This window comes from Hippoglossus hippoglossus, chromosome 4, assembly GCF_009819705.1.
Source record: "Hippoglossus hippoglossus isolate fHipHip1 chromosome 4, fHipHip1.pri, whole genome shotgun sequence".
Taxonomy (NCBI): Eukaryota; Metazoa; Chordata; class Actinopteri; order Pleuronectiformes; family Pleuronectidae; genus Hippoglossus; species Hippoglossus hippoglossus.
Genome location: NC_047154.1, coordinates 16,928,875 through 16,951,522, shown reverse-complemented (window position 1 = coordinate 16,951,522; position 22,648 = coordinate 16,928,875). Strand labels below are relative to the sequence as shown.

The following is a 22,648-nucleotide window of genomic DNA, read 5'->3' as shown; positions in this document are numbered from 1 at the left end:
GTTTAATTCATAACTGGTCTTAAAGTCTCAAATGTAACTTTTTGAAACTGGCAGAAATCCTGAACAAAGACCTGCCCTGACTTTGCTGAGTAAAACAAGGAACCACCTGAATTCTGCAGGTTTTCATGACACAGGCCACAAATGAAGGAAGTACTGTTCTCACAGTTCTGTGTTCAGATAATCAGCAAGTCAGTGATGTAGACTGTAGAGAGTTTTAGTTCATAGTGTAGTCATTGACACAGTTCCAGGTTCATTTTAAAAGCTACTTCAGGGCTTTCACTCGTTTATCAGTCACACCTCAGTGAAACTAGTCTACTACAACAGTCCTGCATTAAATACTCCAGTTTGTGTTGATTCAACTGTGTTATCCTTTTTGAGGCTGCCGGTGTGAGGTGCTCAGTTTCATATGGCTTCATGTTGACAGGTGTTCCACCAGCGAAGGTAGTCAGTTTTCTGAGCATTTTGAGTTCATCTCAACTGTGAGGTTCAGAGTTTATCCTTGGCCTTGAAATCCACAGGTGACAAGAAACTTTCAAATCCATTCAGAAGCTGCTGCTCAAATCACGATCCCAAGCAGATGGGAGTTATGGAACTAACTTGAAGGTCTTACAGATATAGTGCTCGGAAAAGCCTTTGACTATAATAAAACTTCACATGGATAACTGTTAGAAGTATCCTGATACTTTGCTTAAGTAAAAGTACTTAATTAATAGTAAAGGTCCTGTATTTAAATCACACTTCCACTCTACTGTACCATTGGCTAGTTTAAGTCAGTTATTCTCAACCGAGAGGTTGGGCCCCTCCAAATGGTCACAGGATAAATCTTAGGAGTTGTCATGATTAATTGGAAGAAACAAAGTTCTGATGCACACATCTGAATTAATTCTTCACTCTTTGGGTACCACTGGTTGACACAATGCAGATAAGTGCAGTAAAATAAAATTTAGTGGAGTAGAAATATAAAGTAGCTGCACCCTCCATTTTAGTTTTTAAAACTGCAGTTGAAGTATTTAATGTACAGTTTGTCACCGCTATGAAACAGACAATTTCTTTGTCAAGTGTCATTTTAATTTTATTGATGTGAATTCATATTGAGAACCGACAAACGTGGGCAGATAAACACTGACGAGACAAAATACATCAACTGAAAAAAGGCAACAGGATTCGTCAATGAAAACAAAGTGTAGCATGTTATGTAAAGTATGTAATGACAAAAAAAACATGTAAGCGTATTTACTATAAACAGTATTAAAAGGAGATCAGTTAAACAACTATTCCGAGGCCTATCGACCAATAACTGCTCGTGTTAGATGAAGTGATTGGTCTGGAGCAGCCAGAAGTTCACCACAGGCAGTGGAGAGGACGCAGTCGTCCTTCAAGTGTCTTTTCACACTTTGAACGAGTGTAACAGGATGTGAAGTTACGTGGAGCTGAATGCGTTTTTTCATTGGCTCCAGTTGCTGTAACATGTAAAACTGTGGCACAAAACACAGACAGCGGTGGCGAGGCTCCTTCATACGTCAGGCGGCAAATTAAAATGGCAAAACCATATTGCTGTGGCTCTAAATGTTTCTATAGTTACTGAGTGATAAATTCAGTTTGACAAAAAATGGATGCTGCAAAGCGCCTCAGAGTGTTTGTCAAGTTAGCAGAACATGTATGTACAATAATGAACCTTCCAGTCGTCTGAAACATACGAGAGGAGATAATCAAAGGTAAACATAAAACTTATTGTGATATATACTTTATATATACACAGTACTTTTACTGAGCTTTGTGTCAAGGATGATCAGGACTTCTCCTCTTGTGACTAAATCTCTAGAAATCTTTCATGACTAAGCAGTGTACAGTATAACAGTCTACTGTACATGAGAGCCATCGGTCAAATCTGTCAAACAGCCCTTTAGATACACTCACTGACGTCCTGTCACACGAGAAAACCAGCACATTACCCATGACCATGTTAAAAATAAAACTTAGATTTCATTTATTACATTACAATGTATTTGAAGCAGTGACAGAAGAACTCGGAAGATGAATCTGTTTTGTGCCCCCAACTTAAGTCTCTGATGCTGTGAGGTTGGAGGTGGGGGCGAGGTACAGGGAGGTGGGGGGGGGGGGGGGTTATTGACCAGTTGGGTCCAACGACAATCCGTCAAGCTCGGGGCAAGTCGTGGTCGTGGTCGAGGCCTTCGGCGCAGGGCTGCTGCATCTGCACCACCACGGTCTCCAGGGTGACTTCCTCATCGCTGTCGCTGCTGTCCAGCTCGTCGTCCTCGTACTCGGAGGACTCCTGGTCCTGCTCCGAGCGCGACGCTCCCGACATGGTCCCGAAGGAGTGGGCGCTGGTGGAGGCCAGGGAGCGCAGCAGTGGGGTGCTCTCGGACACCTCCTCGTTCTCATCGGGGCCGCTCTCCCCCTCCTCTGAGTCGGAGTCGCCCTGCGAGGGGACGACCTTCTGCTTACACACCGGACACGTCTTCTTGGTTTTGGTCAGCCAGGGGTCCACACACTTACTGTGGTAGGCTGAGCATGACAAGGAAAAGTTAGTGTTCCCGACGAAGAACAGTCAAATGTTTTATTTTAACGTTACACCCTCAGTTAATAAATAAAATGCTTTCAACCCCCAAGAGTAGAACTCAGTCAACTACTTAATTGCCACTGAATTAACTGACAACTACTTTGATGGTCAGTTTATGGTGAAATTACATAACACTGGAGTTTAGCTTGGGGAAAAACAAGGAATTTCTGGCCATTAGATTGGCTTTAGCAGTGCATTGGGGGCATTATTCACATTTGTGTTGGTCAAACAATCAAAAATCATCTGTAAATAAACCGTAAATGGAAATAAATTGTTGATAGAATCCCAACATTTGAATTAAACTTGATCTTCACAGGTTTATGTTATAAGGAAACATCACAGGATTGTCTATGGCATCAACACACCTTCGACTGTGACCGCAATCAACTACTAGTAAATCTGACTGTATATATGCATCAAAGCATTTTTCCGTAGTGACGTTTCGAGCACAAGGTACTTTCTCGTCATGTTTGACTCACCATGAGAACATGGCAGGACTCGGAGTTTGTCTCCTTCTTCGTATTCGTCCAGACAGATGGCACAGACGTCATAGCTGTCCCCTGGGTGGAAGATAAGACGTCTGAGCATTAGTTTACTCAGGTCAGGTAACGGTACGACAAGAGACTCTTCACAGCTGTTAAATTAAAGTAAAAGTTAAGCTTTGTTATAGGTGCAATAATCCACTATGAGCCGTGCAGTTATGAGGAATAATGCAACAAATGTGGGCTGATAAAGGTCATAACTTTGTACCTCACACGATTGACATAGGGCGTTTGCACACGTACATTGTTTGGTCCAGATCTCAAGACTTTTCAGTTTGGTCCGAACCAAACAACAGGTGTGAAAGGTGCCTCGCACCAACAGACCAGAAGTTAGTCCGACCAAAAGAGGTGATCTCGGACTGGATCAAACTGAGCCACGGTTTGGTCAGTTTCCGGTGTGAAAACACTTTTACTGACCAGTTGCAGTAATTTTCTCCATTCGAACAGAAAGACTTCAAGCTACCGAACGGACAACACGTCAACATCAGACACATGGCCGTCTACAAGCCAATCAACGTCAAGTATAGGCAGACGCAGCCCACCTAGGTGATGGCGACAGAGTGAACGTATGCCATACAAAATATGAAATGAAAAACCAAAACTAACCGGATCCAATGTGTACAAAGTTTGGAACTTGGGTTGTGAGTGTGTGGAGGTGGTTTTTAGTACTTTTTTCAGAAGGTCGCTGACGTCAGTTGAATCCATGACGCCTCGGTTGCCTCACAAGTTGGACTTCCTTAAACTCTTTGTGACTTTTCCAAACCTAACCCGCCCATCCAAACCCCCGCCCGCAGGTAAAATCCCGAAAAACCAAAGTGCCAGCGCTGCATTTCCTAACGTTACAGAAAGTGCAGAGTCTCTGCGGACGAAAAGCCCAGGAATGTATCAACGCACTTGCTCTCAAATTCCACAGCGTTCCTCCTCTCTTCCTTCCCTTCCTCTTCCCCGGGCCGAGAGGAGGGGAGAGGGGGGAGAGGGGAGTGGAGCCGGTGTGTTTATGTAAGCTCTAAATGAGCATGTTTTCCCCCGACTGTGTCCGTGCCAGGGCTGCATGTGACCGTATAAGGATGAGGAGTCACATCGACCACAGCCTCCCCCGCCCCTCCTCCTCTTCCTTTCCTCTCTGAGCGTCAGCAACTTCAACTCAAGGTAACATGTTCAACTCATTGCTCATTGTTCCTCTTCACACTTACAGTTCTGTCCCCACCTCGCTCCCAACTTCAACAAAATGATAATTCACGTCTCTTATTCTGCTCAACACTCTTCTTCCTTTTCTTCTGACATTATTCCAGAGCGGAGCCCATCTTTTCCTCCCTCTCTAACTGTTGGACAGTTGGGGTGAGGGAGAGGGAAACGTTTACGCAGGCACAGATCCAGTTTATTCTCAGGAAACGCTGAACTGTGGCACTAACTGTTACTGAGCTATTCTGAGAGAAGCAGAGACAAGAATGTCCAGTGGTATCCTGGACTCTGCTCTGAAGAGATAATGCACAGGAAGGAGTGTGTATCTAGTATTTAAATATAAATGACAGGACAACACGATTCCTCCTGATATCATTGACGTTGTGACAAAACAACGTCCATCAGAAGGGATGTCACAACGCCCCAAATTAAGGTGTTGGTAACAATATCACTGAAATGGAAAGATTCTTGATACTAAATTCAACAACACAGCAAAAACTAGAAAACAAGGCAACACACGCACGCGATGATCCTCATGGTCAAATGTAAAATACCTCCATACACCAGACCTGTCGCTGCGCCCACACTCTTTCCCACCATCCCACATGTTGTAATTGTTTACTATGCCTTCTTCTCTTATCATGCTTGTAGAGTTATGCTGTCCTGGTCAGTCCCAGAAGAACTGCATCTCCACCACCTATGGCATCTACGGTACTTCAGTGCAGAAAACTAATTTACGTTCAGAATTTTGGCATCGACTCGATAAAGGAGTGTTGGTTCTCATGACATTCAGCGAGGCAAAGAAGCAAAAGTTACTAACTTACTGAAGGAGAAAACAAGGGTGAAAAGTCACATGAAAGCTGTAACTCTCGTAAAGTGTAACTGTTCATCAGACTGATTTGAGGGGCTTTGACGAGCTGGAATCAAAAGAGCGACAACAACAGATATTTTCTGTAGTTTTGCCTTCAAATAAAGTGGTTTCAATAAAATGTCGGAACTCTGTTTGTGTGTTTACAACTATTTTAAACATGTTGTATTCAAGTAATCTGTACATAGTTTATTTTAGTGTCACATATTTGAGGATAGTTCATATTGTTTTGTTTGTACTGTGAAACAATGCTAGTCGTCCTCTGCAACAACATCACCCACATAAATGTGTCTGCTGCCACTGAACCTGGTGACCTACGAGTCTGATAGTGTCTGATCACCTTCAGTGGATCTTTTATTGTAATCAGCCTTATGATATGGAAACTGTGTCATTTTCTAAAACAAGCAGTGTCTGGTGAGAAAGCTGTAACGCAGTGTTCTGCAGCGGAGCATAATTCACAGTCTGGTCTGGTCATCCCTCATCACGGAACAAATGAACCGACTCCTGCTGATCAAAGATCTGCTGTGGACATTACTCACTGGCCTTTTCTAGAAGCGCTGACCTGATATCAGCTCAGTGATGTTATTACTGCGACCAGCTGAGATTCAGTTTTATGAGTCTCACCGGTAAAGAACATGTGAAGAAGAATGTGCGTGTGCGTCTGCTATGTTCCTATAATGTAGACGGCTCCCTGTCTCGTCTCGAGCCTTGATCCTGTGTGCTCTGTGTGTCTCAGCTCTGGAGGGGGCTGGTAAAGTATATTTTTCAATGTTTTGGCAGTGTGTATATTCATACAGGTCTGGGAATGTCTTACAGTTACGTCTTGGGGCCAGTAGCACATCTTAAAAAGGACGTGCGAGCCCGTGCAGCTCTTCTCCCTCTCTTCAGTTTTCATTAATCAGCCGGTCTGCCAGCGCTCCTGGCTCTCAGAGGAACCACACTGTCCCACTGAACTTCACATGAGCAGTGGCTGTGTGAAGCGGGGCGAGCGAATGAAAAGGGTGACCGAAAAACGGAGCGAAAGAGAGAAAAAAAATTGCTGCTGCACAGTGAGTCACAGCTCGAGCCAATCAGACGAGGGCAACTGGCACCGAGACCGAGAGACAAGAGAAAGCTCCTCTGTACTGACATCAACATGCCTCACACACCGACACTGAGACACTGCAGCTGCTCTGTTCACTGTGTGTGTGTGTGTGTGTGTGTGTGTGTGTGTGTGTGTGTGTGTGTGTGTGTGTGTGTGTGTGTGTGTGTGTGTGTGTGTGTGTGTGTGTGTGTACGTGTGTACGTGTGTACGTGTGTGTGTGTACGTGTGTGTGTGTACGTGTGTGTACGTGTGTGTACGTGTGTGTACGTGTGTGCGTTCCCTGCCTATGATTTGGAAGCAGAAGGCTGAAGGGAGGGGCGGAGTGACTCATTATACACAGGGAGGGATCAGACTGGAGGTCAGGAGTCACAGGGAGAGTCCAGCCTCTCTCCATCTAAACGTAGTGTTGAAAACAATCCCTCTGGTCTCTTCCGCCAGTTTAAAATTCACTCTGCGTGTGTGTTTTGATTTCCTAATGTCTGCTGGACGCTGGTTGCTAGTGAGACTCGCCCCCCGGAGGACAGAGACTTACTCTCAAACATCAGGCTCACGGCCGAAACGGGGATGACGCAAGGCTCTGCAACAGAACCAGAGCGTAAGTCAAGTTAATGGCAGCGCGGCGCTGCGTGCTGACAGCCGCGGCAGCTGCTATTACATAATCCTGTACATTGACACAGACCTTATGTTGCATGCTGCGCCTCAGACTGGTTTTGTATACCAATTACATGGGTACCATGGTTTTCATTAAGGCATTGTGCTCTATACATACAGACACTCTTTGTTTTGCCTACTATTCATTTCACCCTGTGGACTCTGATTTCCATACATGCAAGTCTGACGTTATGCAGAGCTGAACGCTACCACCTCTGGTGCAGATCTGGACCAGAACGGTGGCTAAATGCAATAGAAAGAAAATACTACCAACAACTGGGAAATGAAAGGTAGAAATTAAAAACGTGCACGACAGCAGCAGCAAGACAGACGTGAAAATGGTGTGGAAACAGAAAAAAACTGAAGTGTTTGCAGAGGCGACAGAAACAGTCCACTGATTTTTCCAGTCTCTGCTCCAAAGCTGAAGCCGGGAGGTTTCTCAGCAACACTTCTTGGAGAGAGGATCTAGTGGCTATCGTTGCATCATTCCGACAGTTTCATAATGACTTTAACATGCAATTGACGGAATCAAAGCCACAAATACTCTGAAAAAGATAAACTCACAAAAATGCCACAGCAGATACTCTATGATCTGATCAGACTATGGATTGCACCTTTAAAAAAGTGACACAACATCACAGTGTTCCCCTTTCACTATAGCTGCATCTGTTCAAAGCCCCCAAAGTCAGAGCTCAGCATTATCCGCTGTAGCTGAGGCCAAGGGCACCATTAGGCACCCTTCCCACTATGTGCTGCACACGCACACTTTTGAATTGATGAACCCCAAATTCAGGCAAGCTGCCCAAAAACATGTCGGGATGGGAACTGGAGCAGCAGAGACTTGAGTGACTCAGGGACGTATGTGGCACCGAATTGTCCAACAGCAAGAAACATTTTCTGATGTGTCACAACATGAGGCTTATAGGGGAAAAAAACCCACAGTCAGCACGCCGTAAACAAAGACCGGTCTGATGAGCTTTGTGATTCGAGCTTGTCAGATGTATAGTGAGCCTGGCATCGTTTTTGTTGCTGCATGGCCACACCAATTCACTGGTGTGTCCTCAAACAGGAGCAGATTTTTAAAGGTTTTCCTAAAAGACGTCTCCACAGATTTAACATTACTCTCATGTAACGTTGTGTGACTCTGCAGGATCAAAATCAGTGCAGCAGAATCAGAGACGTCATCTTTTTTCTTCTTACTTGTCAAACACAGACACCTGCATCGCTCACAGTGCAACTGGACCACAGACAGTTCAGTCTGAAGTTCTGGTGTGTTAGCCGCTAATGTAGCGTCGAGCCTCGAGCAGCGATGAGGAGCAGAGGTCAGTTAAGGTCACTACTTTCCACACCTCCAGATTTTTTGTATTATCAAACTTGTAGTCTTCAGACCTGACGTGAACTCAGATCACATCACTTGAGGCAATTGATCCGAATTTCCACAGCGTCTTGTGGAAAATCTGCAGATTCCTTACAGATATTGGTGCACATTCACCTAACCTTGGATAACCTTCAAGCCACCAGAATCTCCTGTTTCTGTCTGATATCATCCATCAACTGAAGAATCCATGTGTGTTTTTAAAATTTTTAACACTTTATTTTTGGTATATAAAGATGCATAGCATCGCATGTACTGTTGTTTAGGATACATGTCACAAAAGTTGTGAAACTCACAACAATAAATAGTATCAGGGACATGCTGATAGTATTATGAATATAGGAAGAAGATCCATGAAGAAAATAACTCTCAGGAGCCATCAATCCTTCTACAGGCAGTAGTGGTGTCAGTCAGTGTGACGCACGTCCAACAAAGACCCCAAACTAGGGTCTTATTTTTGTTGCATATAAAAATTCCCATTGGACTCAAACTTGATTCAGCCAGATGAAATGTAATAGTCCACTCATGTCGTTCACCCATGACCTATTTTGTATGAATCCCACTTGATCGGTATGTACCATGCTTGATAATGCATTTTCCAGGCAACAGGCCAAGATCTTAGTTAAAATCATAGAGTTAACAATTAATCAAATTTACAGGTTGACAATCAGAGGGGTTTGTTGTGTCCTTAGCGCCTCATGAATATTTAAGGGAGTGATATGTAAAAGGACTTATTCTATACATCTTGTTATATTGTCTCCAGGATATCTTCATACTACCTATATTGCTCCATCTGCATATATGCAGCTTATAGTTAGTACCTTAACACTAATATTTCTACATTATAATCCAATTTCTGTTAATATTCCTGCTATTCGACGTCTTACCCTTATCTGGAGTAAACACTCTCTAACAGTAATTCCCCAACAGAGGCACAGTCTCTTGTTTACGCCCTCCCACATTAAAATCAGGGCACTCTGTTCCTTTGCTCCAGGAACTCTGCACTCTGGAGCATTGCTCCAGAGTGCAGAGTTTAAAAGGTGATTAGGTTTGGAGATTTGATGTCCGCTTCCTGTGTCGCCAAACACTCTGACTCAGCTGACAGGAGCGCAGACATCCCCCCCGGGGGCTGTTTCCTGGACATCTGAACCCCCCCCAATGCAGAGGTCGAGGTTGAGTGTAGCAGTTCCTGGTGGAAACCCTGAGTCAGAGCGGGCGCTGCTCGCAGCCACAACCACCAGCGTGCACGAACCACAGAGCCTGACGCGACAGAAACAGCTATCTGAGCTAAGGCGCTACTTTTAGCTGCTGCGCTGCATGTGCATCTGTTCCTGCCAGGAGGGGAGGGGCGACTCAGCTCATAACCCCGTCAATTAGCCGCTTTGCAAGAGGGCCACTTATCATGCACCACCCATCGTCTGTAAAGCCGCTTGGTGTTTCCCTCTGCACAGCTGAGTGTAGTCAGGGGCCTTCCAGTCTGCAAAATACAGCTGCTGGAGGAAACTCAGCCGACAGAAGAAACACACAGAAACACACAGACAAAACTCACTTGACCATAGCACAGAGAGGATTTGCATTGCAAAACAATGCTATAGCCAGTCTGACCATTGTACCGAGACAGAGGGGCAAACTGAGCTAAAAAGTTTCCAGTCAAACTCAAACAGAGACGTAGCAGAGATTTGTTCAACTACTCATCTCACACACCTTTTTATCAAATCTATTTTTCTCCCTGTTACTGTTCTAACAAACAACCACCATCTACTGTACATGTGTTCAACTTTCAGATAAAATAACCTTAACATCAACCCCTGGAATGAACAACACACATTCCAAACCATCAGTCATGTGTCCAGTCTCGACAGTGAGGAGCTCTAATCTGCCACACAGGGCTTTGTGAAAAAAATCAAGTCCATATTAATCCGATTAGCTGTACAGGTGCAGAGCTCGAGGGAGGAGAGATGTTTAACAATGACACCTCTCTTCTGGGCCAAATCATGTGAGAAACAGCAGCGTGGCATCAGCATCTCCACAGCTTCTGTGACAGTCGACTACAAACTGAACTCCAGCCAGCGAATATATAATTTACTGTATTTCCTTCACTTATCTACCTCAAGAGCAGATGGAAGGTTTTTATTTGAGGAAGGCTTGTATTAGAAACAGTCCTTTATTTCTCATTCCATGTGTTTAATAAGTATTTTTATATTCTTGGTCATAGTCTAATATGACTCTGATTTGGTTGGGGCTGTAGTGCGAGTTACAGCGAGCAGAGCGGTGAAGTGAACCAGGTGAAATGAAGAGAACGTGACTTGTGAAAAACGTGACTTGTTACTGTTGGAGCGGCTTAAAGGTTGAAGGCTTTGTCAAACCACCTGGTAAACAACCATCTACTCCCCCCCCCCCACACACACACACACACACAGTCTCCCGTCATGTTTTTAGTGATCATGTAATCTACTGCGTGAGACAGTGTTGGATTGAGTTAATAGTGAACATAACTGTTGCTGCTCTAGAAACTGTTTGGTCATAGAATCACATGCTCCAAATCATATTGTAAAGACTAATACTAAACGGGCCCCATATGTTTATTCCGGACTACAAATGACTACAACACTACAAATTGAAATGTTTGTGCTTCCCTACCTTTCTTGAACTTGTGAATTGGGAGTTTCTTGAGCTGATCTTTGCGCAGGCGGCTCCTCCGAGCTCTGTGTCGATCCTGGACGAACTTGGTAATCTAGTCAAAGTAAAGAAAAGGTAGAAAACTGTCACATCTTTTTAAAACCAGCACACGAAGCCAAAGTCCATAAACACAAAACAATTTCTGTCTCCAAAGCAACATGGTTACATAAGGACAGGTACGAGATTTTCAAGCTCATATTGGATGAGAGCCTTCAGCCTGACACTGTAATACACTGTGATACTTGACAGAGAACCAGTTTGGACTCAAATGTGTTTTTCTAATGCAATTAAACAGAAACATTGCAGGTTCTCAGGAGGAAAAAATCCTGTAATAACATCAGATGTTTTTTCCTTTTAATTGGCAAGCATCTAATTTACACATCTACAGTTACCATCTCACAGTTATAGGCCTCAGCCAACCGTGTTTCTGCAGAAACTAATGATGACACCGTGAAACTGACCTTTGACCGTTAGCATATCAAACGTCATCACTCCATTATTTTATCCCATTTGTCATTTTTATTGAATGTCTGCAATTAGTGTTTGAGTTCTTAAGTTATGGCCAAAAGAATATGTTTCTTGAGGTAACAGTGACTTTGACCTTTGACCAAATTCTATTCAGTTCATCTTTCAATGTGTTTGTGCCGGTTGTAGGGAGTTTTCTCCAGGCGTTCTTGATATATCACACTCACAAGAATCTAACAGATGTGAGGTCACAATGACTCTGACCTTTGGCCAACAAAATCTGATCAGCTGAGTTAAATTGAATGTTTCTGCTGAATTTGAAAAAGTTCCCTCAAGGCATACTTGAGATATTTACAAGTGTGTGTTTACAAGAATTGGAAGAACATGTAAGGTCGGACATACGCACAAGCAACCTCAACTCATAAAGCCTCTGGCCATGGCTGTCGGTGCAGTAGAATTTTAAAAAAGTAGAGGCCATCTACCTTTTAATATGAGCCCAATTTTGTTAGAGTTGTATTCGATGTACCTACCATGAAAACAATGATGAGGATGAGGCAGATTCCCACGATGATGAGGAAGGGGATCAGGTAATATTCTAGTGGCAGGCTGAAGTCTGACATGAGGACAACGTGTCCCCTAGAAGAACAAGCAGAGCCACAGTCAGGTCAGGAAACTTTTGGTACACAACACTGGTTCACTGATGCAAGGTTGCTTTTCACATATGAAGAATGCAGCAGGAGATTGTCCGCAATCAGACGCATTCAGAGTAACAAAAAAATGTCTGGAACTTTAAGGTGAGGGGTGGTGCCTGGGTGGAACGTGCAAGAGGCAGCACATGACGTCAACTTGACCCTTATCACCAAAAGCTCAAATCTCCTTGTCTTTTAAGGTTGAAATCTTCTTCAGCATCTTCTACCTGTATGGCTAATCTTTTTTTCATTCCAAGATATTTATATCCTTTTTGTTTTTATCAGTTTTGTGTTCTTCACAGAAACGTCCTCAACACGCTCACTTACTCGCTGTGAATTGTCCTGCTGTATTCTCACATGGGCTCACTCTGACAGTTTCTGGCCATTTTACTCTGGGGGTCTGAAAGGAAAAGTTCTGGAAAATGTGAGCAGCAACTGGCTCGGACATTTGCATTCTCACACACAGCCCCTCTTGAAAATTCCAGGAAAATGTGCGGAGTTCAGTGCATGTCTGAAAGCAACGGTGACGGTGACAACACAGAGGCTGAATTATTTCTGTAATCAAAACAGCGTATTGTTGTGAGCTTCCACATTTCAGATATTCCTTATGGTGATGTTCAGTTGAAAATGCAGCAGTGTGACAGTCAAACAAAGGTTCCTTTATCGGTAAAATGACATTTCACACTGTTAATTAATTAAGTAAACTGCTCTTCGTCTTTTCACAGAACTCCCTCTGCAGTAAATCTCTGCTCCGGTTAAAACTGTAACAGCTAACATGGTTTACAATGACAAAACCAATACCATGTTTGGAGTTCATTCCTCTGTGAAAGCAAAGACGTGGGAATAACAGTCAATTTGATTTGGATGGTGCACACACACACACACACACACACACACACACACACACACACACACACACACACACACACACACACACACACACACACACACACACACACACACACACACACACACACACACACACACACACACACACACACACACACACACACACACCAGCTGATTCAAAAATGTAGAAATGGGATCTAATTGCTCTCTGCGCTCCTCTGACAGGCTGAGACACTTCATTACCAGATTATCACCTCAGCAGCAGCAGCAGTGACAATACATGAGAAGACAAATCCTCTGCACTGATATGTTGCAGTGAACGCTGCCGGCTGAACATTTGATCACACTGTACAAAGCCAGGAAGCACAGAGTGGACAGAAGAGACAGTTTGGAGTGAAGCAGCTGAATTAAGCAGACATCTCTTCATGAGGTTTCACTGAAGGAATCATGATGAGCAGAGCTAAACAGAACTGTTTCTATTTATAGTGATGGCCAGAAAAATTAGATTTAGGTTTAGTCTTACCCCTTGTCATATGTGTAGCTTTCTTTCAGAGAGTTGGCCGCGTCTTCACCAACAAACACAGAGGGAATATCGATCTGCTTCATAACATCCACTAAAAAGGGAAATGAGACAAAAAATAAATTATCTACAGAGAAAACGAAATAAAATAGGAATTCTCTCTATCATAATAAATATTCAAATGTGTCACAATTTGAGAAAAATCTTTTTACGTTTTTCTGGAGTTTTTAACACAGCTTTCATTCTTTTGGACTTGAAGATCATGAGATTCATATTAGACGATTGGTTTATTGACAGAAATCAATAGGCAACTTTTAACTTTTTGAGCAAAAATGATCAAAACCTGGTTCCAGATTCTCCTATGTAAATATAAAGTTGTATTTGTATTCTGTGACATAAAAAATGTGATTGCACTTGTTTTTCAAAAAACTCTTTGATGCATACGTACACCTGAAGTGACAGGATTCACCTATCACCAACTAGCATTACTGTGTATAGATCACTTTGGGTTTATGAAGCCTCCTGGATAAAATATGACCCTGCTGCACATTCTCACGTAAGAAATGGGGACTGAGATAGCTGGTGAGACTCAGGAGAAAGAAAACCCCAGACACAAAACTGGGTTCGAAAGACAAGGACTCATAGGCAGGGAGGACTCCGGTGCTGCAGGGCATCATATCCTGCCTCAAGTACATTTGGAGACTATAATGAGTTCTTGACTGTATACTTGCTTTATTTTCCCTCAGGCTCAGAGATATAGAAAAACAAATCTTCATCCTCTGTCAACACGGAGATGCATGAACAGAAATCTGTGTATGATGCTAAATGCCTCTGTGTTGGAGCACAGAGGAGGAGGTGGCTACTTACGATCGTTGGATCCCATGCTGATTAAGTCATTGGAGTCCACATTGTGAACAATGGCCGCCTTGTATCCCGCTTTCTGGGCGTTCAGGACCTGAGAGGAGACAAAACATTGACGTCTTGGTGGTTAAATGGATCCACGCTGGTGCAGACACCTGGTGGTTTGTCAGTGGGTCAACCTGAGCTGCTACTATCAGACTAAAAATAGCTCAAGGTGAAGGTGGTAAGTGTCAGAGCAGCAGTTTGTGTGTCGGATAATTTGACCAAATATCGTCCCACTATAAGAGAGAGCAGCATCAAACCACATTAAGCACTGACATAGAAACAGAAACCAGTTGTGGTTGGGAGGGAGAGCGCTCTCTGATTCTACTAAGAGGCTTTTAGCTGTAGAGCCAGAGCATGGCGTTAATATCAATGTACAATCTGCAAGCTTCAATCTATTCACTCACAACAGTTTGACACATGTACCAGTGCCAGTATAAAGACGCCCTCTACGGCTGATGTGAATGAAATTTAGATTTGAATGCTTTTGAATTTATTATGTCAGGATCTTTATCACAACAGCAGAACTGAGCAGAGGACAGAGACCAGAGATAAAGCAACACTGTGGCTCCACGGTACATTTCCCAGGAAGTGTTAACTAGAGACAAGATGTTTGCATTTAATGCCCAGACAACTCACATCCCCACGATAAACACTCAGCTGACTGAGCTGTAACTGAAGATCCGAAACAGGAAACATTCGATTCAGCAGAGGGAAACCAGGGGTAAGAAAAAAGCTGAAGACTGACTGGGCTAAAGGTTAGAAAGTCTGCTCTTTTACATGAGGGCATCACAAACTTTGAAAGTCTGCACAACAATTTTATACCAAGTTATTGTAATTCAAAAATTACATCTCACATGGAGAAGAGTTTCAGTGCTAACCTCAATATTCTTACCCAATATCCCCAATTCTGTCTGGTTTAACGGATCTTTACGAAATTCGGTACACACAACGGACAAAAAAAAAAAATAAGTCAGTGGCACCAATTTGATTAACACAACAGGAAGTCGGCCATTTTGGATTTAGTGGCCATTTTGGCCATTTTACACGTTGTGTATTTTAACAAACTCCTCCAAGAGAATTCATCAGATCAACTTCAAAATCAGTGAGTGCCGTCTTAACAACATGGAGATGATCAGAGTCCCGGCCTCAACAGCTCCATATGTCAACATTAACTCTATTCGTCTGTTTGTAGTGATAGTGATAGCACCACCTACTGGCAACAGGAAGTAAGCCTCATTTTACAACTTTAACTGGATTTACATGACATTTTCACCGTATGGTCTGCACTTGATGGACCGTAATGCGTGATTAGTGGCCGTGGTTCGTCGTTGTGTGACGGACACAGGAAGTGAAGTGTTTATCCTTCCTGCGGTGCACAAAACGCATGCAACACCGAGTCGCTTCGCCCGGTCCCTGTCCGCCCTCCCCTGCGGCTGCATCAGGTCCCGAGTTTGCAATTGCTCAGGCCCTATTCAAGTTAGGGAAAAGGTGTAGTTGTGTGTCTGCCTGTGCTTGTGTTTAGCTTGTACACTGTTGCATAAACATGCCTCCATGTCGACACAATCATTAATCATAGATGTGTTGCTCTAAACCTCTTGAGGAAAAAAAAGTTATGCCTCTCACTGCTACATAAAACAGATGCTACAGTGTCTTGAAATCAACCTGTTTACCGCGTGTGTGCGCACACGTGTGTTTGTGAGTGTGTGTGTGTGCGCATCCAGGAAAGTGCAATCACTTCCTAAAGGTAAGATTTTGTTGATGAAGTGACAGGCAGATGAGTTGACTTTTTTTTTTACGCTTTTACAACTTGCTGGAAACATTAAAAAGTAAAATGGTGACAGCAGCCGTGCGCTTTGTGTGCTGCATCACTGATACCTGGGAAACTGATGTAATGAGGATCTTTCAACTGTGAGTCTGTTTTTGTGGCTCTGACACACTGTAGAAGTTTCAGTATCCTGACTGGCCATTGTTGTGGCTCATGGCTCACAACAGATGTGGTGGAGGAAATAGGATGTGATGATATATCCTGGAATAAACCATTATGTGCTTTTACATAGTTAGAGATACAGATGGGATGGTGATTGTTTCTCCTACAATTGAAGGAAAAAAACTTTTTGCATCAGGATCATATAAATAATCACTGAAAATATGTGAGGACTGAATGCACTGATCTTTTCTTTGTTCCTTCCTTTAGTTTTGTTTAGTGGTGCCGCTCTACAAAATAGATATTTAATAAGACGCCTGTAAAATATGTTAACAAGTGTGGGTGCTAGCTGGCATTAAATGCAGGTGTAGACCAAAGAAGGCTTATCACTGTGTCCCAGTTGTCGGTAAAGCCTTTTCCACATTGAAAATGAATGTAATCTTTGTTATTTGCAACAACAAGGCTAAAAAAATACATTTAATGAGATTAGCATTAATCCGATTAGATTTTATACAAATTTGACCCATTTGGACATTTGAAAGGAACGAAAACGTTAAAAAATTCATTCTTTATGTCTGAATTTGTTTTTATTGTTCCTAAAAAGTTTTGTAAAAAGGAGGTCATGCGGTTTTGAAGGCAGCTTTGATTTATGGCTTAATTGGTTATAATGAAACCTTCGATTCAATACAGTTGTTAAGTCCTTCACTTTCAATGAAGTTTTATGCACTACGAGGCAGGTCCCACAAACGTTTGCTTTGGGCTCTCACATGTACAGGACGAATCCGACAAGGTGGTCACTGTCAATAACATGAGCTGTGCAAGTGTGTGTGTGAGTGTCAGTGTGTGTATGCCCTGCAGCTTTACCAGGCCTCTTTATACGAGCATTGTACTCTGCTGTGGTGCAAGGAAATCCATTTAGATCTGTTAGGGCTTGTGTGTGTGTGTGTGTGTGTGTGTGTGTGTGTGTGTGTGTGTGTGTGTGTGTGTGTGTGTGTGTGTGTGTGTGTGTGTGTGTGTGTGTGTGTGTGTGTGTGTGTGTGTGTGTGTGTGTGTGTGTGTGTGTGTGTGTTGTGGCCTGCACATGGACGCCACACTGAGCAGTTCTGTCCTTTGTCCGTTCCTCGTCATTGTGATTTTATGCACAGGCATACGTGAAGCAGCGCGTTTGGCAGCCGCAGCATTGTGAGCCCATGTGTTTGCCTGTGAGAGCGTTATTGTGTGGAGGTATCAATGGCTGCTGTGTGTGTCTAGAGGCACGCTGTCTAGATGAGTGACACACACACAAAATACTGCGTCTGGGTGTGTGCATGTGCATGAGTTCTGAGGGAGGAAAGTGAGCTAGGTGAAGGCTACGGTTGTATGATATCACAAACAAGCATTTTTGCCATTTTATTGTCTTTAAGTGTCAAATTTGGGCTTTTTACAGGTTCATGATTTTAATGTGGGAGGTCTACTAGAACAGATGCTGGAATGTCCAAAATACACATTATGCATCACCTTTTTTCAACCGAAACACTCTTTTAGGTATTGGTCTGCCTCTGAACGCCTGCTCTGATTGGACAGCGGCTTAAGGCATGTGTCAGAAATCTCATGCCCCTTTCCCAGAGGTTTCCTCATCAGCTGTGAGCACTGCTGTAGCTACGATAACAATGGCGTCTGTTCGGCCACACCAAGTTGAGCAATATAACCAGTAAACGGGCAGGTTACATGGAGCAATGTTTTCTGTGGGACTCCCCCTTTGCTGCAGTCTTTGGTCTTTGTAAATTAGCATAACCTTTCCATCCATTAGCTGTACCGCCTAAGTTTTGAGGGTGACAGGTCCTAGTTGACATTGGAGAGGCCGTGTAAACCCTGGGCAAGTCCCCAGCCCATCACAAGGCCAAAACCTTTACACCCACAAAAACCTTTGTGACAGGCTAGAGGGGGGAACCCAAAATGCATAATATGGGAAATTTAATTATCTAAACATTCACTACTTGTACAGTTTGTATTGTTTTAACTAGTGTCTGTTACGTATGTGGGAGAGCACCTGTGGATTGTTACTAATTTTGTTCTACAATGACAATAAAGGAATGAAACCATCCATTCATCCAACCGAGTTTGACTGACTGGAAAACACTGGCTAGCCAACAACCATTTAGAGGTCACACTTTAAGTCCTAAAATCTACTTAACTTATAAAACGTAGGTGTTGACAGTTAAAGTCAAAGTGCCTGGTGTTTACTTTCAACACTAACTGCTCTACAGTTAAATTCAGTGTCTTTTTAGGGGGATTTTACAGTGTAACTAAGGAGCCACTCTGGCTGTGTGCTGTCTAGATGCCAGTGTGCAGTGTGGTCTGTCTGCCTGGGATCTGCGGAGGAATTCAACCTCTGCTGCTGGCTCACTCTTGTGTTTGCATGGGCAAGATAAGGACATTCAGTGCATTCCTGAGAACCGAAGAGAGGGAGGACGCAGCGGAGGGAGAGGCAGAAAAGGAGAGAGGGAGAGAGGAGGGAAAATGAGATGTGAAACCTAGAGAAATAAGACTTGAGCTAAACAAAAGCCACTAGTTTCTCCTCGACCGCGTGCAGACCATTGTGAGCTGGAGCTCCATCTTCCATGTCAATTTAACAGCATTCATTACACAGAGTAATTGCTGAAATCCCTGTGGGAGCACACATAAAACTCCTGCTTTTTATCCTACACAATATCACTCTATACAACCAACTTCATTATGACAGTGCATGGAAAAAAAGGGGAAAACATCAAAACTAAAATATAGCTCTTCATTATTATTGTGAAAAGTTTCATGTTTTTTCACATGGCAGTTGCCCCGAACTGTTATTGTGCAGCTACAGTGGGAGAACTAAAGGTTAAGTGTATTCCTCAAGGGCATCTCCACATCTTTTATTGTCATGTGACGGCATGACTTGGCTCCAGCTCTAGCTGTTTTTCTCTCGCTCTCCTTCACTCTGCAATATTTTTTCCTTTTTTGTACGATCAGGCCTTGGACTCATAACAGTTTTGAAATATAATAAGCATCTGATTCTTTTTTTCTCCCTCTTCATGGCACCCTGCCGTGTGCTGACCAAAGTCTGACTCTGCTTGCTGCACAGTCGTGGTGGGTTTATTCATGCTATTGACCAATATGGATTTGTATAAGGCAGACTGGACTCGGCTTAATTGGATGTTGTTTTTAGAGCCGTGAGAGTGAAATTAACAACCTGCAGAAGCTTTTACTCTGGAGGTTAAGAACACAGTGTGATACACAGTGCTCATAAATTTGCATTGAAATTATTCCACCTGGAGTGTATCTGAAAGATTTATCAGTTTGATAATAAGTCAATATATTGTGTGTAATTTTTCTAATTCCCATAGAAATATCTTACATGTTACGTTAAAGGAAATCAGAATCTTAACGTAAACTTTCTAGAAATGTCAAATTAACACGTATATATATATTATATATATATACTTAATATTTTAGATATTGAATTTTAGCAACAAATCCTCAAATTTGAAAAGCTTTAGTTCCAAACATTTGGTATTTTTCATCGGTAAATAAGTAAATAATTGATAAATTGTTTCAGAATTAGTGATAATGTCATTATGTATTTACAGGTGATTTGAGCTTCTCAAATTTGAAGATCTTCTTTTCAAATTCCTATTTCAAACATTATGGACATATGGTTGGGCAAAATGAGTCATTTTGTGTAATATGTGTGAAAATTATTTGCCTATTAAATAACTGATAAATGAATGGTTTGAGAATTAAAGGCAAATTGAATTTAAACCAAGCAGCTGCTGCACTTGAAACCTTCCTACAAATGTCCTCATTTAGTCCAAACAAACCTGATGAACCCGTTTTATTTAGCCCATTGAGGCATTTTAAGTTTTCGTGTCCTTCAGTCAGAAGGTCGCAGCTGCTGGAGACCGACAGCTCTGGACTGTGTATTTGTGTTGAGCAGCTTCCTGTGAATGTGTGGGACTATGTGACAGAAGGTGTTACTGAAAAAATTAAAAAAACACATTTCAACAACACTGTAAAATCACTGTAAAAACACAGTGTTTGTATGTACAAATTAAAGTGCGTCAGACCTGACTTGTGTCGGTCACAGTCGACTGGAGCTATGTAAACGGTGCCACCTGGAGCTGCCTCGCTCAGTGGCGCTGGAGTTAACCGTTTACATCCCAAAAAAGAGAATAAACAAAGATAAACATTTAAATCTGTTTGCCAGTCTTATTGCTCAATAAATTGATTTCTAATCGATGATCAGTTAATAACTAATTTCACAAAAATGTTGTTAAAAGAAGAGTTAGATAATTATGTCCTGGTATCATCTACCTATAGACTGACTGACTATGACATAACATATGCCAGCACACACAGGTCTTATGTTTCTGCTCCTGTAGCAGGATCTGTAAGAGTGGTGGTGAGGACAGAGACTGCTGATAGCATCACTCATTACTGCTGCATCACACCACCGACTGTGTGTGTGTGTGTGTGTGTGTGTGTGTGTGTGTGTGTGTGTGTGTGTGTGTGTGTGTGTGTGTGTGTGTGTGTGTGTGTGTGTGTGTGTGTGTGCTTGTGCCAATAATGACTGCATCCTCACTCATGTGTGTGTATCTGCTGCCAACACTGCACAGCCTCCTCATCCAGTGCTGCAGCTGAAACATAGACTTGTCTTCCCCGCCTCTCCTCTTTTTCCTTCTCTTCTTCCTCTTGCACCACCAACATCCTCTGCTTCACACACTCCTCTCTTTTCTACTTGCTCTCTTCCCCCCCTCTTTAACTCAAGGTCCTCTTTTATTCATCTTGCGGTTGTCCATTATTAGTCCACACTTGTGTCCCATGAAGGCTGTAAAGATGATCAGCCCTGAGCCTGGTGCTGTCGCCGGACTGCGTTTGCATAGAGCAGACTTGACCTATGCTTTGTGTAAATGAGTCTGAGCAGCACAGCACACCTTTCTCACACGACACAACTCAAACTAAGTGTTGCAGCATAAACACCAGTCGAGATTAAGTCAAAATAAATGTCTTTTTCTAAGTTTTAAAAATAAGTTTTATCTAACTGTAAGTAAACACCAAAGAATTAGCAAAGAAACTATTTAAAAGGGTAGCAGGGAGAGAGAAAAACTAGAATCACCACATTGTGTTTGTATGTTTCCCTCAACCAGTCACGTTGCAGGAAACCTGTTCACAATGTTCCCTTCTGTTCCCGAGTTACGCTGCTGACTAATGTCCAGTGTTGATGCAGAACTTCATGATGTCACAATGAAGTTGACCTTTGACTGTCATCACTTCATTTTATTCTTTTAGACATTTGTGATCAGATTTCTATGAATAGTGTCACAAAAACATGTTTTGTGAGGCCACAGTGACCTTTAACCTTTAACCTTTGACCAACACAATCCAATGAGTTCAAGTCCAAGTGAACCTTTGCACCAAATTCAAAGAAATTCCCTCACGGTGCCTTTGAGATATTGTGTTCACGAGAGTGGGACACACTGAGGAACAACAACGTGACGCCTGCAGCTACTTTCTTCTTGGGCCGACTGGGAATGTCTGAATGTTACATTTTTGACTACATATAAAAAATGGACGCCAACTCCAGTTCTGGAAAGTAAAGCCAATGCGGAAGTGCCTGAAACCTGTTTTCTCACAAGTGACAAACAAAGGCAACTCCACTGGTTGCAAAAAGAAGTCTGTTTCTATAAAAGTCTATGAGAACATGACCCTTCTTCTCACTTGATTTATGACATCAACTTTTCTTAAGAAGGTTGGGGTCCCAATCCCTAGTTTCAAATTGTCTTCAAAACAGCATGATGTTCATTTTGGAAATTATAATCCCATTTGGAGTCAAATAGATGATGAAGCACTAGGTATGCATTAGGGCGTGGATATCGTGTGATTGACAGCTAGTACCATCCAATGGTGCAGGTCGCAGCTGTAGGGGGGAGTGCAGTGTCCTCGAGCTCAGAGCCAGGCTCCACCCTCCGCTCCTCCGAATATGGTTACGTCTGGTTTCACAAAACCAAGACAAAATGCCTAAATGAAGGCGTCAAAGCGGCAGCTCACAAAGAAATGGGTGAAGTCACGGTGGATTGTAACTGGGCTGTAAGAGGGCCTGTTTTCTCAGCTTGTTTCTCTGATAACTTAAAAACCCATCATCTATTTAAAAAGATTATAGAGACTTCTACACTAATTCATCCTCCTTCCTGCACCTTCTTGGTTGTTGTTCCCCTTTCTTTTTTTCTTCCTTCTCATTTTTAAATTTTGCCCAAAACACAACTTCTGAAACCTTACTGGAGAATTAAATGAAAACAATTAAATATGTGTAGTTCTTTGCCT

The 22,648-nt window shown here is 42.7% G+C and overlaps 1 protein-coding gene across 1 annotated transcript in view; it reads right to left on the bottom strand.

Moving 5' to 3' along the window:
* Window positions 1-1,046: 1,046 nt before the first annotated feature.
* Window positions 1,047-22,648, bottom strand: part of rnf13 (ring finger protein 13) — a 40,161-nt gene continuing 18,559 nt past the window's right edge. Inside the window, exons 5-10 of the mRNA XM_034583440.1 lie at window positions 14,353-14,440; window positions 13,489-13,579; window positions 11,958-12,063; window positions 10,924-11,017; window positions 3,061-3,141; window positions 1,047-2,526 (exon numbers count right to left, since the gene is read on the bottom strand). Of these exons, the coding sequence (XP_034439331.1) occupies window positions 2,156-2,526; window positions 3,061-3,141; window positions 10,924-11,017; window positions 11,958-12,063; window positions 13,489-13,579; window positions 14,353-14,440 (831 nt within the window). The 3' untranslated portion in view covers window positions 1,047-2,155. The remainder of the gene's footprint in view (window positions 2,527-3,060; window positions 3,142-10,923; window positions 11,018-11,957; window positions 12,064-13,488; window positions 13,580-14,352; window positions 14,441-22,648) is intronic.